The 17,893-nt window shown below is 43.6% G+C and overlaps 1 protein-coding gene across 4 annotated transcripts in view; it reads left to right on the top strand.

The window, feature by feature from the left end:
- kiaa0930 overlaps positions 1-17,893 on the top strand; it is a 117,134-nt gene that overhangs the window by 90,162 nt on the left and 9,079 nt on the right. For all 4 annotated transcript variants that reach the window (XR_011596780.1, XR_011596781.1, XM_070900544.1 and 1 more), the window contains one exon: positions 8,631-8,786. Coding sequence is in view for 2 of the 4 variants with exons in the window: in XM_070900544.1 (XP_070756645.1) it covers positions 8,631-8,786 (156 nt within the window). In the remaining 2 variants the exon portion in view is untranslated. The remainder of the gene's footprint in view (positions 1-8,630; positions 8,787-17,893) is intronic.

The raw sequence follows: 17,893 nt of genomic DNA on the forward strand, positions 1-17,893 counted from the left end.
TTAAATAATTTACTTTTTTGATTTTTTTCTTACAAAAGTGGATAACCTCACATTTTCCCATATTATATTCGATTTGCCAAATTTTTGCCCAATCACTTAACCTATCTATATCCTTTTGCAGATTATTTGTGTCCTCTTCACAACTTTCTTTCCCACCTTTCTTTGTATCATCAGCAACTTGTCTACATTACACCCAGTCGCTTCATCCAAGTCATTGATATAAATTGTAAATAGTTGAGGCCCCAGCACTGATCCTTGTGGCCCCTTACTAGTTACAATTTGCCAACCTGAAAATGACCCATTTATCCCAGCTCTTGTTTTCTGTTAGTTAGCTAATCCTCTATCCATGCTAATATATTACCCCCAACCCCATGAGCTCTTATCTTGTGCAGTAATGTTTTACGTGGCACCTTATCAAATGCCATCTGGATATCCAAATACACAACATCTACTAGTTCCCCTTCATCCCCCTGCTCATTATATCCTCAAGAACTCCAGCAAATTTGTCAAACATGATTTCCCTTTCATAAAACCATGCTGACTCTGCTTGACTGCATTATGATTTTCGAAATGTCCTGCTACTACTTCCTTAATAATGGACTCCAGCATTTTCTCAATGACGGGATGTTAGGCTAACTGGTCTATAGTTTCCTGCTTTCTGTCTCCCTTCTTTCTTAGATAGTGGTGTTACATTTGCAGTTTTCCAATCTACTGGGACCTCTCCAGAATCCAGGGAATTTTGATACATTACAACTAATGCAGCCACTATCTCTGCAACCACTTCTTTTAAGACCCTAGGATGCAGGCCATCAGGTCTAGGGGACTTATCCACTTTTTAATCCCATTAGGTTGCCCTAGTACTTTTTCTCTCTTTTAAGTTCCCCTTCCCCCCCCCCCCCCCCCCAGCCCTCCACAATAGCCCCTTGATTATCAATTTTTGGGAAGCTTTTAGTATCTTGTATTGTGAAGACAGAGAAAATATTTGTTCAAAGTCTCCGCCATTTCCCTGTTTCCCATGATTAATTCCCCAGTCTCATCCTCAAAGGGACCACCAACATTTACTTTAGCTACTTAGGCAAGAAACAAAAAGGGCCACACTACATCATAATTCTCAAAGGACAAAGGGTGTTTTTAAAAAAAAAACAAGCCTGAAGGCTTTGTGTCTTAATGCAAGGAGTATCCATAATAAGGTGGATGAATTAACTGTGCAAATAGATGTTAACAGATATGATTTGATTGGGATTACAGAGACGTGGCTCCAGGATGATCAGGGCTGGGAACTCAACATCCATGGGTATTCAACATTCAGGAAGGATAGAAAAAAAGGAAAAGGAGGTGGGGTAGCATTGCTGGTTAAAGAGGAGATTAATGCAATAGTTAGGAAGGACATTAGCTTGGATGATGTGGAATCTATATGGGTAGAGCTGCAGAACACCAAAGGGCAAAAAACGTTAGTGGGAGTTGTGTACAGACCTCCAAACAGTAGTAGTCATGTTGGGGAGGGCATCAAACAGGAAATTAGGGGTGCATGCAATAAAGGTGCAGCAGTTATCATGGGTGACTTTAATATGCATATAGATTGGGCTAACCAAACTGGAAGCAATATGGTGGAGGAGGATTTCCTGGAGTGCATAAGGGATGGTTTTCTAGACCAATATGTCAAGGAACCAACTAGGGGGGAGGCCATCTTAGACTGGGTGTTGTGTAATGAGAGAGGATTAATTAGCAATCTTGTTGTGCGAGGCCCCTTGGGGAAGAGTGACCATAATGTGGTGGAATTCTACATTCGGATGGAGAATGAAACCGTTAATTCAGAGACGATGGTCCAGAACTTAAAGAAGGGTAACTTTGAAGGTATGAGGCGTGAATTGGCTAGGATAGATTGGCGAATGATACTGAAGGGGTTGACTGTGGATGGGCAATGGCAGACATTTAGAGACCGCATGGATGAACTACAACAATTGTACATCCCTGTCTGGCGTAAAAATAAGAAAGGGAAGGTGGCTCAACCGTGGCTATCCAGGGAAATCGGGGATAGTATTAAAGCCAAGGAAGTGGCATACAAATTGGCCAGAAATAGCAGCGAACCCGGGGACTGGGAGAAATTTAGAATTCCGCAGAGGAGGACAAAGGGTTTGATTAGGGCAGGGAAAATAGAGTACAAGTGGAAGCTTGCAGGGAACATTAAGACGGACTGAAAAAGTTTCTATAGATATGTAAACAGAAAAAGGTTAGTAAAGACAAACGTAGGTACCCTGCAGTCAATCAGGGGAAGTCATAACTGGGAACAAAGAAATGGAACAAGTACTTTGGTTCGGTATTCACTAAGGATGCCACAAACAACCTTCCGGATATAAAAGGGGTCAGAGGTCTAGTAAGAAGGAAGAACTGAGGGAAATCCTTATTAGTCGGGAAATTGTGTTGGGGAAATTGATGGGATTGAAGGCCGATAAATACCCAGGGCCTGATGGACTGCATCCCAGAGAACTTAAGGAGGTGGCCTTGGAAATAGCGGATGCATTGACAGTCATTTTCCAACATTCCATTGACTCTGGATCAGTTCCTATGGAGTGGAGGGTAGCCAATGTAACCCCACTTTTTAAAAAAGGAGGGAGAGAGAAAACAGGGAATTATAGACCGGTCAGCCTGACATCAGTAGTGGGTAAAATGATGGAATCAATTATTAAGGATGTCATAGCAGCACATTTGAAAAGAGGTGACATGATAGATCCAAGTCAGCATGGATTTGTGAAAGGGAAATCATGCGTGACAAATCTTCTGGAATTTTTTGAGGATGTTTCCAGTAGAGTGGACAAGTGAGAACCAGTTGATGTGGTGTATTTGGACTTTCAGAAGGCTTGCGACAAGGTCACACACAAGAGATTAATGTGCAAAGTTAAAGCACATGGGATTGGGGGTAGTGTGCTGACGTGGATTGAGAACTGGTTGTCAGACAGGAAGCAAAGAGTAGGAGTAAATGGGTACTTTTCAGAATGGCAGGCAGTGACTAGTGGGGTACCACAAGGTTCTGTGCTGGGGCCCCAGCTGTTTACATTGTACATTAATGATTTAGACGAGGGGATTAAATGTAGTATCTCCAAATTTGCGGATGACACCAAGTTGGGTGGCAGTGTGAGCTGCGAGGAGGATGCTAAGAGTGACTTGGATAGGTTAGGTGAGTGGGCAAATGCATGGCAGAAGAAGTATAATGTGGATAAATGTGAGGTTATCCACATTGGTGGTAAAACAGAGAGACAGACTATTATCTGAATGGTGACAGATTAGTAAAAGGGGAGGTGCAACGAGACCTGGGTGTCATGGTACATCAGTCATTGAAGGTTGGCATGCAGGTACAGCAGGTGGTTAAGAAAGCAAATGGCATGTTGCCCTTCATAGCGAGGGGATTTGAGTACAGGGGCAGGGAGGTGTTGCTACAGTTGTACAGGGCCTTGGTGAGGCCACACCTGGAGTATTGTGTACAGTTTTGGTCTCTTAACTTGAGGAAGGACATTCTTGCTATTGAGGGAGTGCAGCGAAGGTTCACCAGACTGATTCCCGGGATGGCGGGACTGACATATCAAGAAAGACTGGATCAACTGGGCTTGTATTCACTGGAGTTCAGAAGAATGAGAGGGGATCTCATAGAAACGTTGAAAATTCTGATGGGTTTAGACCGGTTCGATGCAGGAAGCATGTACCCAATGTTGGGGAAGTCCAGAACCAGGGGTCGCAGTCTAAGAATAAGGGGTAAGCCATTTAGGACCGAGATGAGGAGAAACTTCTTCACCCAGAGAGTGGTGAACCTGTGGAATTCTCTACCACAGAAAGTTGTTGAGGCCAATTCACTAAATACATTCAAAAAGGAGTTAGATATAGTCCTTACTACTCTGGGGATCAAGGGGTATGGCGAGAAAGCAGGAATGGGGTATTGAAGTTGCATGTTCAGCCATGAACTCATTGAATGGCAGTGCAGGCTCGAAGGGCCGAATGGCCTACTCCTGCACCTATTTTCTATGTTTCTATGTTACACTCTCCCTTTTTATATATCTATAGAAGCTCTTGCTGTCTGTTTTTACATTTATTGCTAGTTTACTCATAAATAACTTCTCTCTCTCTATCATTTTTAGTCGTCCTTTGCGGGTTTCTAAAAATGTCCTAATCCTCTGGCCTTCCACCGTTCTTCGCAACATTGTATGCCTTTTTTTCAATTTGATACCATCCTTTACTTCCTTGGTTTGCCACAGATGGTTCATCCTTCTCTTAGTCTTTCTTTCTCACTGGAATATATCTTTGCTGGGAGTTATGAAATATCTCCTTAAATGTTTTTCACTGCTTATCTACTGTCTTACATTTTAGTCTATGTTCTCAGTCCACTTTAGTCAACTCTGCCTTCATACCATTGTAATTGTCTTTATTTAAGTTCAGGACAGTAGTTTGGAAACCCAGCTTTCTCGCCCTCAAACTGAATTTTAAGTTCTATCATGCTATGATCACTCTTCCCAAGAGGATCTGCACTGAGATTATTAATTAATCCAGACTCATTACACATTACCAAATCTAAAATAGTCTGCTGCCTAGTTGGTTCCACAACATATTGTTCTAAGAAACTATCCTGCATACACTATGAACTCTTCCTCAAGGCTACCATTGCCAATTTGATTTGTCCAATCAAAATAAAGATTAAAATTGTCCATGATTATTGCTGTAGCTTTCTTACAAGCCTCCATTATTTCTTGAAACATCACACCATGAAAGTAAAGCTCAAGCAATTCATGGTGTTTGAACATGCTGTTGTTTCCAAGATCCTTGCTTACCTGTCCCACTACTCGCTGTTTGAATCCCTCCAATTAGATTTCTGCCCATTCCATAACACAGCCACAACAATAAAAAAATTCTGTGACTGTAGGGCATTATTCTTTATTGATCGAGCTGCAACTTTCAAAACAGTTAATTACACAACCCTCGCCGCTCCATGGGACTGCCTTTGCTTGCTTCTACTCCCACCTATCCAAACATAGCCAGAGAATCTCTAGTAATGATTTCTCTTTCCATTCCTGGACCATCACCTCAGCAGTTCTCCAAAGAATCCATCCTTGGCCCCCTGCTTTTCCTCATCTACAGACTGCCCCTTAGTAACATCATCCAAAGCCATGGGATTTGCTTCCATGCTGACAACATTTAGTTCTATTTCTCCACCACCTCATTTGACATTTCCACTGCTTCTATGGTGTTGGACTATTTCTTTGACTTTTGTATGAGCTGTAATTTCCTCCAGCTAAACATTGGGAAATCCAAAGCCAGTGTTTTCCACTGTCACCATAAACTCCATTTCCCTCTGTGGCCACTGTCTCAGGCTGAACCAGACTATTTGCAACCTTGGAGCTCTGTTCAACCCCGATCTGAGCTTCTGAATTTATATCCTCTCTATCACGAAGACTTCCACCTGCGTAATATCTCAACTCTGACGCGACCTCGGCCCATCTGCCACTGAAACCCTTATTCGTGCCTTTGTCATCCCTGGTTAATTGATCCAATGCGCTCTTGGCTGAAATCCCCTCCCCTCCCTTCATCTCATTCAAAGAAAGAAAAATAAGAAAGACTTGCATTTATATTGCGCCTTTCATGACCCCAGACATCTCCGTGCTTTACAGCCAATTAAATACTTTTGGAGTGTAGTCACTGTTGTAATGTGGGAAACGCGGCAGCCAACTTGCACACAGCAGACTCCCACAAGCCGCAATGTGATGATGACCAGATAATGTTATATACCGAGTAAAGCTCTCTCCACACTGCCCCATCAAAAATTCCCAGGGTAGGTACAGCATGGGTTAGATCAAGTAAAGCTCCCTCTATACCAGATATTTGTGCTGTTGAGGGCCACACACCAATTTTTCCCGTGGTGCATGGCTGTACAACAATCGTGCAGTCCCACGTAGTCCACTCCCCAGCTCCTGCCAGCGGCTGCATAGTGGTCGGTCGCGCAGCAAATTTAAAGGGACCGCGCGAAAAAAAAAATTAGAGGGAACATTGGGGGAAAAAAAATAAACATTGCATAAACATAAATTCAGATAGTAGTCAGATGCTATCTTACCTACATTATGTATTCGCTATGCTTGGAAGTGAATCAAAGATTAAAAAATAGAAAATGTTAGGTATCTTCTGGTCTCTCTAAATCAGTGCTGTGAAATAGAACTCTACGCTCTTAGAGCCTGTGTCAGCATCAACTCCACATCTCAGTCATCCTTATGCCCCTCTGCAAAGATTACTAATGCCATCCCAATTGGTGCCAGATGAAAACTCCCCTGCTGTCGTAATCTGGATACCAGGAGAGGAAAGATGCAGCGCTGGTCACTTTCTTCAGTAAAAGAGTTGTGGAGATAAGCAACCATGACTCCGCTCTAAAATGGATAGGGCATATTCGAGGGTGAAGTGCATTCTGGGTATGAACATCCACCATTGGGGCCCAGAATCACGGAATAAATTTTCAGATCGGGCCAAGGAGAACCGCTTTTGAGAATTATTATTTTGAATGAAGTATTACTATGTTTTTTCCTTGGCTGCAGTTCAGGTCTGTCTCTGACCCATTAGAGAAGTGAAAGTGGATAGACGAATGTGCAGCTCGAGCTCTGGCTCTCATTCTATTTCTGTCGCATCCAGCAGGCTGGATAGAATGACTTGACGGGCCGGATATGGCTGCGGGTTGCATTTTGCCCACTACTGCTCTACACTGTCCCATCAAACATTCTCGGGGCAGGTACAGCACATGTTAAATACACAGTAAAGCTCCCTCTACACTGTCCCATCAATCATTCCCAGGGCAGGTACAGCACAGATTAGATGGAGAGTAAAGTATTGAGGTATATACCAAAGCTCTGATACCTGTATCTTATCCTGCATTGTTACACTTGTCCATCTCCATCTTGACTGGCCTACATTGGCTTTAAGTCTTGCAGTGCCTTTAATTTAAAATTCCTATCCTTGTGTTTAAATCCATATCTTTGTAACCTCCTCCAGCCCTACAGCTCACTCTCTTTCCCCCCCACCCCCAACTTTCCATTCCTCTATTTTAAGCCTCTTCTGCAATTCCAAAACTGTGCCTTCAGTTGCCTAGGCCTCGTGCTTTAGAATTCCCTCTGCCTCTCCATCTCCCTCTCCTCCTAAGACCCTCCGTAAAATATGCATCTTTTACAAGTGTTTGACCACCCGTCCTAATCTTTCCTCCTTTGGCTCAGCGTTTGTTTTCCTAATATACTTGTGAAGGACCATGGGCTGTTTCTCTGTTAAAGGCACTATATCAATGCAAGTTGTTGGTAATGTTGGTCTCCAAGGCATACAATAGGATTGATGTGTTGCAGTGGATTTATCATAGACATAGAAACATAGAAAATAGGTGCAGGAGTAGGCCATTCGGCCCTTCTAGCCTGCACCGCCATTCAATGAGTTCATGGCTGAACATTCAACTTCAGTACCCCATTCCTGCTTTCTCGCCATACCCCTTGATTCCCCCTAGTAGTAAGGACTTCATCTAACTCCTTTTTGAATATATTTAGTGAATTGGCCTCAACAACTTTCTGTGGTAGAGAATTCCACAGGTTCACCACTCTCTGGGTGAAGAAGTTCCTCCGCATCTCGGTCCTAAATGGCTTACCCCTTATCCTTAGACTGTGACCTCTGGTTCTGGACTTCCCCAACATTGGGAACATTCTTCCTGCATCTAACCTGTCTAACCCCGTCAGAATTTTAAATGTTTCTATGAGGTCCCCTCTCATTCTTCTGAACTCCAGTGAATACAAGCCCAGTTGATCCAGTCTTTCTTGATAGGTCAGTCCCGCCATCCCGGGAATCAGTCTGGTGAACCTTCGCTGCACTCCCTCAATAGCAAGAATGTCCTTCCTCAGGTTAGGAGACCAAAACTGTACACAATACTCCAGGTGTGGCCTCACCAATGCCCTGTACAACTGTAGCAACACCTCCCTGCCCCTGTACTCAAATCCCCTTGCTATGAAGGCCAACATGCCATTTGCTTTCTTAACCGCCTGCTGCACCTGCATGCCAACCTTCAATGACTGATGTACCATGACACCCAAGTCTCTTTGCACCTCCCCTTTTCCTAATCTGTCACCATTCAGATAATAGTCTGTCTCTGTTTTTACCACCAAAGTGGATAACCTCACATTTATCCACATTATACTTCATCTGCCATGCATTTGCCCACTCACCTAACCTATCCAAGTCGCTCTGCAGCCTCACAGCATCCTCCTCGCAGCTCACACTGCCACCCAACTTAGTGTCATCCGCAAATTTGGAGATACTACATTTAATCCCTGCTGCAAGATCCTTTTATTAAGACTGCGAGATGAAGATTCCTTGTAATGTAGGAACAGCATTATTACCAGATTATCTCTCATCCTAGCCCAGAAGGAAAATCCATTACATCATGTAAACTAATTACCATTGTTATGATCAGGCACCATCGCTTTTTAAAAGAATATTCTAAACTGCTGGGTTTCATCGTTCTTGCATTTTTTTCCTTATTCTTTCTTGATGACATTTTGAAATGCTCTCTGGTGCAATAAATGTTTTCATATTGAAGCTTAATCTTCTAATCCTTACCTGTTCTGTCTTTTCAGACATGCATGGCGTGTCCAACCTACGATCTCGATCTTTGTCGGGGACTGGGAGGTCCTTGGTTGGATCTTGGCTAAAGCTGAACCGAACTGAAGAAAATTTTCTACTCTATTCACACCTCACCTATGTTACATTACCAATGCATCGCATCACAACAGGTAGATTCTGTCAGAGCTTCACTGCTGTCTGGCAGCCTGCCCCAACTAACGCCAGTGCATTGATGATTTTGTATTAATGAATTGTTGCTTAGAAGGCACCAAGAAAAAAATGGATGGCAAACCTTTCTTTGCCCTTTTTAAATTAAGGAAAGGTGTATGTAATGTGATTAATGAAAGTAATGCACAGCTTTCTCCCCAAACAAAAGTAATGGTTTGCTATTCCCTCATGAATACCATGCCCCTGTGCAGGGGACTGTGATGTGCATGTATAAGGTTTTGAGCCCAGACTTTTTAAAGAGGCTATTGTGCATTTGTTGGGGGAGTGCAAAGTGTAAAACTTCTCAGCAGACTTCCTGATTTAAAAATCAGTACAATAAATGACATTGTTCTAATTCAAATTCTGCTGGATTCAATCCAGCAAGTTCACTATTTTAATTCATGTTTTTTTTTTCTTTCCTTGAAGAGGTATACATGCATGTCTGTAACTATAATAAGTATTTAAATAGTCTGATCTATTAAATTGCCTCTTTAAGTTCTTTCTTATAAATGTAATGATCAGTTTGATTTTAAGTTAATTGAAAACTAATTCATGAATTGTTAAGTTATTAATTAAAATCAGGATTGTTTTATTTAAGTATTCAGCTGTACCTAATCTTAAGAGTTTCTAAACCTGAACCAAGAACCGAAAACTCTGGAGATACCCAGACAGCATCAGTGAGCAGACCGCTCAATATTTTGGGAAGGGCCTTGCTCAGAATGTTGACACCTCTGTTCTCTTCATAGATGCTGACCTTAAAAATTAGGACCTCAAAAGTAGTAATCTCAGGATTGCTACCAGAGCCACGTGCGAGTCAGAGTAGGAATTGCAGGATAGCTCAGATGAATACGTGGCTTGAGGAGTGGTGCAAAAGGGAGGGATTCAAATTCCTGGGACATTGGAACCGGTTCTGGGGGAGGTGGGACCAGTACAAACCGGACGGTCTGCACCTGGGCAGGACCGGAACCAATGTCTTCGGGGGAGTGTTTCCTAGTGCTGTTGGGGAGGGGTAAAACTAATCTGGCAGGGGGATGGGAATCTATGCAGGGAGACAAAGGGAAATAGAATGGGGGCAGAAGCAAGAGATAGAAAGAAGAAAAGTAAAAGTGGACGGCAGAGAAACCTAAAGCAAAAAGCGCCACATTACACCAAAATTCTAAAGGGGCAAAGAGTGTTAGAAAGACAAGCCTGAAGGCTCTGTGCCTCAATGCGAGGAGTATTCGGAATAAGGTGGATGAATTAACTGCGCAGATAGCAGTTAATGGGTATGATGTAATTGGCATCATGGAGACATGGCTCCAGGGTGACCAAGGCTGGGAACTCAACATCCAGGGGTATTCAACATTTTGGAAGGATGGACAGAAAGGAAAAGGAGGAGGGGTGGCATTGCTGGTTAAAGAGGAAATTAATGCAATAGTAAGAAAGAACATTAGCTTGGATGATGTGGAATCAGTATGGGTGGAGCTACGGAATACCAAGGGGCAGAAAACGCTAGTGGGAGTTGTGTGCAGACCATCAAACAGTAGTACTAAGGTTGGGGACAGCATCAAACAAGAAATTAGGGATGCATGCAATAAAAGTACAGCAGTTATCATGGGTGACTTTAATCTACATATTGATTGGGCTAACCAAACTGGTAGCAATGCAGTGGAGGAGGATTTCCTGGAGTGTATTAGGGATGGCTTTCTAGACCAATATTTCGAGGAACCAACTAGGGAGCTGGCCATCCTAGACTGGGTGATATGTAATCAGAAAGCAATCTTGTTGTGCGAGGCCCCTTGGGGAAGAGTGACCATAACATGGTAGAATTCTTTAATAAGATGGAGAGTGACACAGTTAATTCAGAAACTAGGGTCCTGAACTTAAGGACAGGTAACTTCGATGGTTTGAGGCGTGAATTGGCTCAAATAGACTGGCAAATGATACTTAAAGGGTTGACGGTGGATAGGCAATGGCAAACATTTAAAGATCACATGGATGAACTTCAGCAATTGGACATCCCTGTCTGGAGTAAAAATAAAATGGGGAAGGTGGCTCAACCATGGCTAACAAGGGAAATGAAAGATAGTGTTAAATCCAAGGACGAGGCATATAAATTGGCCAGAAAAAGCAACAAACCTGAGGACTGGGAGAAATTTAGAATTCAGCAGAGGGGGAACAAAGGGTTTAATTAAGAGGGGGGGGGGTAATAGAGTACAAGAAGAAGCTTGCCGGGAACATAAAAACTGACTGCAAAAGCTTCTATAGATATGTGAAGAGAAAAAGATTAGTGAAGACAAACGTAGGTCCCTTGCAGTCGGATTCAGGTGAATTTATAATGGGGAACAAAGAAATGGCAGACCAATTCAACAAATACTTTGGCTCTGTCTTCACTAAGGAAGACACAAATAACCTTCCGGAAGTACTAGGGGACCGAGGATCTAGTGAGAAGGAGGAACTGAAGGATATCCTTATTAGGTGGGAAGTTGTGTTAGGGAAATTGATGGGATTGAAGGCTGATAAATCCCCGGGGCCTGATAGTCTGCACCCCAGAGTACTTAAGGAAGTGGCCCAAGAAATAGTGGATGCATTGGTGATCATTTTCCAACAGTCTATCAACTCTGGATCAGTTTCTATGGACTGGAGAGTAGCTAATGTAACACCACTTTTTAAAAAGGGAAGGAGAGCGAAAGTGGCTAATTATAGACCGGTTAGCCTGACATCAGTAGTGGGGAAAATGTTGGAATCAATTATTAAGGATGAAATAGCAGCGCATTTGGAAAGCAGTGACCAGGTTGGCCCAAGTCAGCATGCATTTATGAAGGGAAAATCATGCTTGACAAATCTTCTGAAATTTTTTGAGGATGTAACTAGTAGAGTGGACAAGGAGAACCAATGGATGCGGTATATTTGGACTTTCAAAAGGCTTTTGACAAGGTCCCGCACAAGAGATTGGTGTGCAAAACCAAACCACATGGTATTGGGGGTAATATAATGGCGTGGATAGAGAACTGGTTGGCAGACAGGAAGCAGAGAGTCGGGATAAATGGGTCCGGTTCACAATGGCAGGCAGTGACCAGTGGAGTGTCGCAGGGCTCCGTGCTGGGACCCCGGCTCTTTACAATATACATCAATGATTTGGATGAAGGAATTGAGTGTAATATCTCCAAGTTTGCAGATGACATTAAACTGGGTGGCGCTGTGAGGGGGAAGCTAGGAGGCTGCAGGGTGACTTGGTCAGGTTAGGTGAGTGTGCAAATGCATGGCAGATGCAGTATAATGTGGATAAATGTGAGGGTATCCATTTTGGGTGCAAAAACGCGAAGACAGAATATTATCTGAATGGCAGCAGATTAGGAAAAGGGGAGGTGCAACGAGACCTGGGTGTCATGGTACATCAGTCATTGAAAGTTGGCATACAGGTACAGCAGGCAGTGAAGAAGGCAAATGGTATGTTAACCTTCATAGCTAGGGGATTTGAGTATAGGAGCAGGGAGGTCTCACTGCAGTTGTACAGGGCCTTGGTGAGGCCTCACCTGGAATATTGTGTTTAGTTTTGGTCGTCTAATCTGAGGAAGGACGTTCTTGCTATTGAGGGAGTGCAGCGAAGGTTCACCAGACTGATTCCCGGGATGGCAGGATTGACCTATGAGGAGAGACTGGATCAACTGGGCCTTTATACATTGGAGTTTAGAAGGATGAGAGGGGATCTCATAGAAACATATAAGATTCTGACAGGATAGGACAGGTTAGATGCGGTAGAATGTTCCTGATGTTGAGGCAGTTCAGAACCAGGGGACACAGTCTTAGGATAAGGGGTAAGACATTTAGGACTGAGATGAGGAGAAACTTCTTCACTTAGAGTTGTTAACCTGTGGAATTGCAGAGAGTTGTTGATGCCAGTTCATTGGATATATTCAAGAGAGATTTAGATATGGCCCTTTATGGCTAAGGGGATCAAGGGGTATGGAGAGAAAGCAGGAAAGAGGTACTGAGGTGAATGATCTGCCATGATCTTATTGAATGGTGGTGCAGGCTCGAAGGACCGAATGGCCTACTCCTGCACCTATTTTCTATGTTTCTATGATCTGCTGGGTATCTCCAGTATCTTCTGTTTTGAAGTTTCATTTCCAGCATTTTCAGTTCTTTTGCTTTTTTTTTTTATTGGGTTTTTAAATTTGTTTCTCCAACTACCAATTTTCTCACAGGTGCACCAGCCGACTGTGCCCTGGAACAGTAATCAGAGCTTCACCAGTGTTTAAGTGGTGCTTGTGAATGAACTTGAATAGGGTTCCCTCCCCAACCACCATATATACTGCAAATTAAAGGGAAATTTATTTACAGTTTAAAGAAAGACTTGCATTTATATAATGCCTTTCATGACCTCAGGGCGTTCAAACATGCTTTACAGCAATATTGGTTGAGGGCTAAATATTGGCCAGGACTCCCTGCTCTTCTTCGAAATAGTGCCATGGGATCTTTTACGTTAACCTGAGAGGGAAGACAGCTGCTCGGTTTAATGTCTCCACTGAAAGAAAATACCTCCAACAGTGTGGCATTCCCTCAGTGCTGCACTGAAGTATTAGACTAGATTTTGTCTCTGGAGTGGGACTTGAACCCACAACCTCATCAGGGGAGGGCAGCAGCAGCCAAGTTCATGGCACCGTAGGTGGCTCTGCTGCAAAGGAGGGCAGGAAAAAGAGTGGGAGCGCGATAGTGATAGGGGATTCGATGGTGAGGGGAATAGATGGGCGTTTCTGCGGACGCAACCGAGACTCCAGGATGGTATGTTGCCTCCCTGGTGCAAGGGTCAAGGATGTCTCGGAGCGGGTGCAGGACATTCTGAAATGGGAGGGAGAACAGCCAGTTGTCGTGGTGCACATTGGTACCAACGACATAGGTAAAAAAAGGGATGAGGTCCTACGAAAAGAATTTAAGGAGCTAGGAGCTAAATTAAAAAGTAGGACCTCAAAAGTAGTAATCTCTGGATTGCTACCAGTGCCACGTGCTAGTCAGAGTAGGAATCGCAGGATAGCGCAGATGAATACATGGCTTGAGCAGTGGTGCAGCAGGGAGGGATTCAAATTCTTGGGGCATTGGAACCGGTTCTGGGGGAGGTGGGACCAGTACAAACCGGACGGTCTGCACCTGGGCAGGACCAGAACCAATGTCCTAGGGGGAGTGTTTGCTAGTGCTGTTGGGGAGGAGTTAAACTAATATTGCAGGGGGATGGGAACCTATGCAGGGAGACAGAGGGAGACAAAAATGAGGCAAAAGCAAAAGACAGAAAGGAGATGAGGAAAAGTGGAGGGCAGAGAAACCCAAGGCAAAGAACAAAAAGGGCTACTGTACAGCAAAATTCTAGAAGGACAAAGGGTGTTAAAAAAGCAAGCCTGAAGGCTTTGTGTCTTAATGCAAGGAGTATCCGCAATAAGGTGGATGAATTAACTGTGCAAATAGATGTTAACAAATATGATGTGATTGGGATTATGGAGACGTGGCTCCAGGATGATCAGGGCTGGGAACTCAACATCCATGGGTATTCAACATTCAGGAAGGATAGAATAAAAGGAAAAGGAGGTGGGGTAGCATTGCTGGTTAAAGAGGAGATTAATGCAATAGTTAGGAAAGACATTAGCTTGGATGATGTGGAATCTATATGGGTAGAGCTGCAGAACACTAAAGGGCAAAAATCGTTAGTGGGAGTTGTGTACAGACCTCCAAACAGTAGTAGTGATGTTGGGGAGGGCATCAAACAGGAAATTAGGAGTGCATGCAATAAAGGTGCAGCAGTTATAATGGGTGACTTTAATATGCACATAGATTGGGCTAGCCAAACTGGAAGCAATACGGTGGAGGAGGATTTCCTGGAATGCATAAGGGATGGTTTTCTAGACCAATATGTCGAGGAACCAACTAGGGGGGAGGCCATCTTAGACTGGGTGTTGTGTAATGAGAGAGGATTAATTAGCAATCTCATTGTGCGAGGCCCCTTGGGGAAGAGTGACCATAATATGGTGGAATTCTGCATTAGGATGGAGAATGAAACAGTTAATTCAGAGACCATGGTCCAGAACTTAAAGAAGGGTAACTTTGAAGGTATGAGGCATGAATTGGCTAAGATAGATTGGCTATGATACTTAAGGGGTTGACTGTGGATGGGCAATGGCAGACATTTAGAGACCGCATGGATGAATTACAACAATTGTACATTCCTGTCTGGCGTAAAAATAAAAAAGGGAAGGTGGCTCAACCGTGGCTATCTAGGGAAATCGGGGATAGTATTAAAGCCAAGGAAATGGCATACAAATTGGCCAGAAATAGCAGCGAACCTGGGGACTGGGAGAAATTTAGAACTCAGCAGAGGAGGACAAAGAGTTTGATTAGGGCAGGGAAAATGGAGTACGAGAAGAAGCTTGCAGGGAACATTAAGGCGGATTGCAAAAGTTTCTATAGGTATGTAAAGAGAAAAAGGTTAGTAAAGACAAACGTAGATCCCCTGCAGTCAGAATCGGGGGAAGTCATAACGGGGAACAAAGAAATGGCAGACCAATTGAACAAGTACTTTGGTTCAGTATTCGCTAAGGAGGACACAAACAACCTTCCGGATATAAAAGTGGTCAGAGGGTCTATTAAGGAGGAGGAACTGAGGGAAATCTTTATTAGTCGGGAAATTGTGTTGGGGAAATTGATGGGATTGAAGGCCGATAAATCCCCAGGGCCTGATGGACTGCATCCCAGAGTACTTAAGGAGGTGGCCTTGGAAATAGCGGATGCATTGACAGTCATTTTCCAACATTCTATTGACTCTGGATCAGTTCCTATCGAGTGGAGGGTAGCCAATGTAACCCCACTTTTTAAAAAAGGAGGGAGAGAAAGCAGGGAATTATAGACCGGTCAGCCTGACCTCAGTAGTGGGTAAAATGATGGAATCAATTATTAAGGATGTCATAGCAGCGCATTTGGAAAATGGTGACATGATAGGTCCAAGTCAGCATGGATTTGTGAAAGGGAGATCATGCTTGACAAATCTTCTGGAATTTTTTGAGGATGTTTCCAATAAAGTGGACAAAGGAGTACCAGTTGATGTGGTATATTTGGACTTTCAGAAGGCTTTCGACAAGGTCCCATACAGGAGATTAATGTGCAAAGTTAAAGCACATGGGATTGGGGGTAGTGTGCTGACGTGGATTGAGAACTGGTTGTCAGACAGGAAGCAAAGAGTAGGAGTAAATGGGTACTTTTCGGAATGGCAGGCAGTGACTAGTGGGGTACCGCAGGGTTCTGTGCTGGGGCCCCAGCTGTTTACATTGTACATTAATGATTTAGACGAGGGGATTAAATGTAGTATCTCCAAATTTGCGGATGACACTAAGTTGGGTGGCAGTGTGAGCTGCGAGGAGGATGCTATGAGGCTGCAGAGTGACTTGGATAGGTTAGGTAAGTGGGCAAATGCGTGGCAGATGAAGTATAATGTGGATAAATGTGAGGTTATCCACTTTGGTGGTAAAAACAGAGAGACAGACTATTATCTGAATGGTGACAGATTAGGAAAAGGGAAGGTGCAACGAGACCTGGGTGTCATGGTACATCAGTCATTGAAGGTTGGCATGCAGGTACAGCAGGCGGTTAAGAAAGCAAATGGCATGTTGCCCTTCATAGCGAGGGGATTTGAGTACAGGGGCAGGGAGGTGTTGCTACAGTTGTACAGGGCCTTGGTGAGGCCACACCTGGAGTATTGTGTACAGTTTTGGTCTCCTAACTTGAGGAAGGACATTTTTGCTATTGAGGGAGTGCAGCGAAGATTCACCAGACTGATTCCCGGGATGGTGGGACTGACCTATCAAGAAAGACTGGATCAACTGGGCTTGTATTCACTGGAGTTCAGAAGAGTGAGAGGGGACCTCATAGAAACGTTTAAAATTCTGACGGGTTTGGACAGGTTGGATGCAGGAAGAATGTTCCCAATGTTGGGGAAGTCCAGAACCAGGGGTCACAGTCTAAGGATAAGGGGTAAGCCATTTAGGACCGAGATGAGGAGAAACTTCTTCACCCAGAGAGTGGTGAACCTGTGGAATTCTCTACCACAGAAAGTAGTTGAGGCCAATTCACTAAATATATTCAAAAGGGAGTTAGATGAAGTCCTTACTACTCGGGGGATCAAGGGGTATGGCGTGAAAGCAGGAAGTGGGTACTGAAGTTTCATGTTCAGCCATGAACTCATTGAATGGCGGTGCAGGCTAGAAGGGCTGAATGGCCTACTCCTGCACCTATTTTCTATGTTTCTATGTAACCTTCTGACTGATCGGCGCGGGTGTTGCCCTGGAGACGAGGCTGACATCCAGTTTACTTTGAACGTGATTCTCTATTTTAAACCATGATTTTTATTTCAGTTTTCTGAGATACCCTGATGTCATCAGATTTTTAGATCCCAGTGATTTTATAATCTTTTCACAAACATATTATCTACGTGCAGTATTGAAGTAAAATGGCTTATAAGAAACTGAACGAATTAAATTATATTTCAAAAACAAGTAATTATCAATCCCTGTTAAGTGAGCCAAAAATAATTCAAAAAATAATACAGGGAACCATCAAATTCCAAGTTTCTGACCTCTTGGCTCCAAATAATGAGAACATTGTGATGAGAATTGATTGACTAGTCCCTCTCCCCCACCCACAGAATCTCAATTAGTTTGTGATTGTAAGTTCTACATCAAAGTCGCAACTGACACAACCTTTGAGACTGACCAAGGCAAACTATCCCACCTCGTCCTTCTTGACTTAACACGGTTGACCACTCTCTATCCTTCTCAAGCCTCTCCATCGACTGCACTCGCCTGGTTCCATTCTTATCTAACTAGTCATAGCCAGAGAATCACCTGCAATGGCTTCTCTTCCTGCCCCCACATCATTACCTCTATCCTTCGCCCCCTCCTATTTCTCATCTATATGTTGCCCTTTGGCGACATCATCCGAAAACACAGCGTTAGTTTCCACATGTACGCTGATGAAACCCAGCTCTACCTCACTACCACTTCTCTCGACCCCTCCATGTTGTCAGACTGCTTGTCCGACATTCAGATGAGCA

This window comes from Pristiophorus japonicus, chromosome 15 (assembly GCF_044704955.1).
Source record: "Pristiophorus japonicus isolate sPriJap1 chromosome 15, sPriJap1.hap1, whole genome shotgun sequence".
NCBI classification, from domain to species: domain Eukaryota; kingdom Metazoa; phylum Chordata; class Chondrichthyes; family Pristiophoridae; genus Pristiophorus; species Pristiophorus japonicus.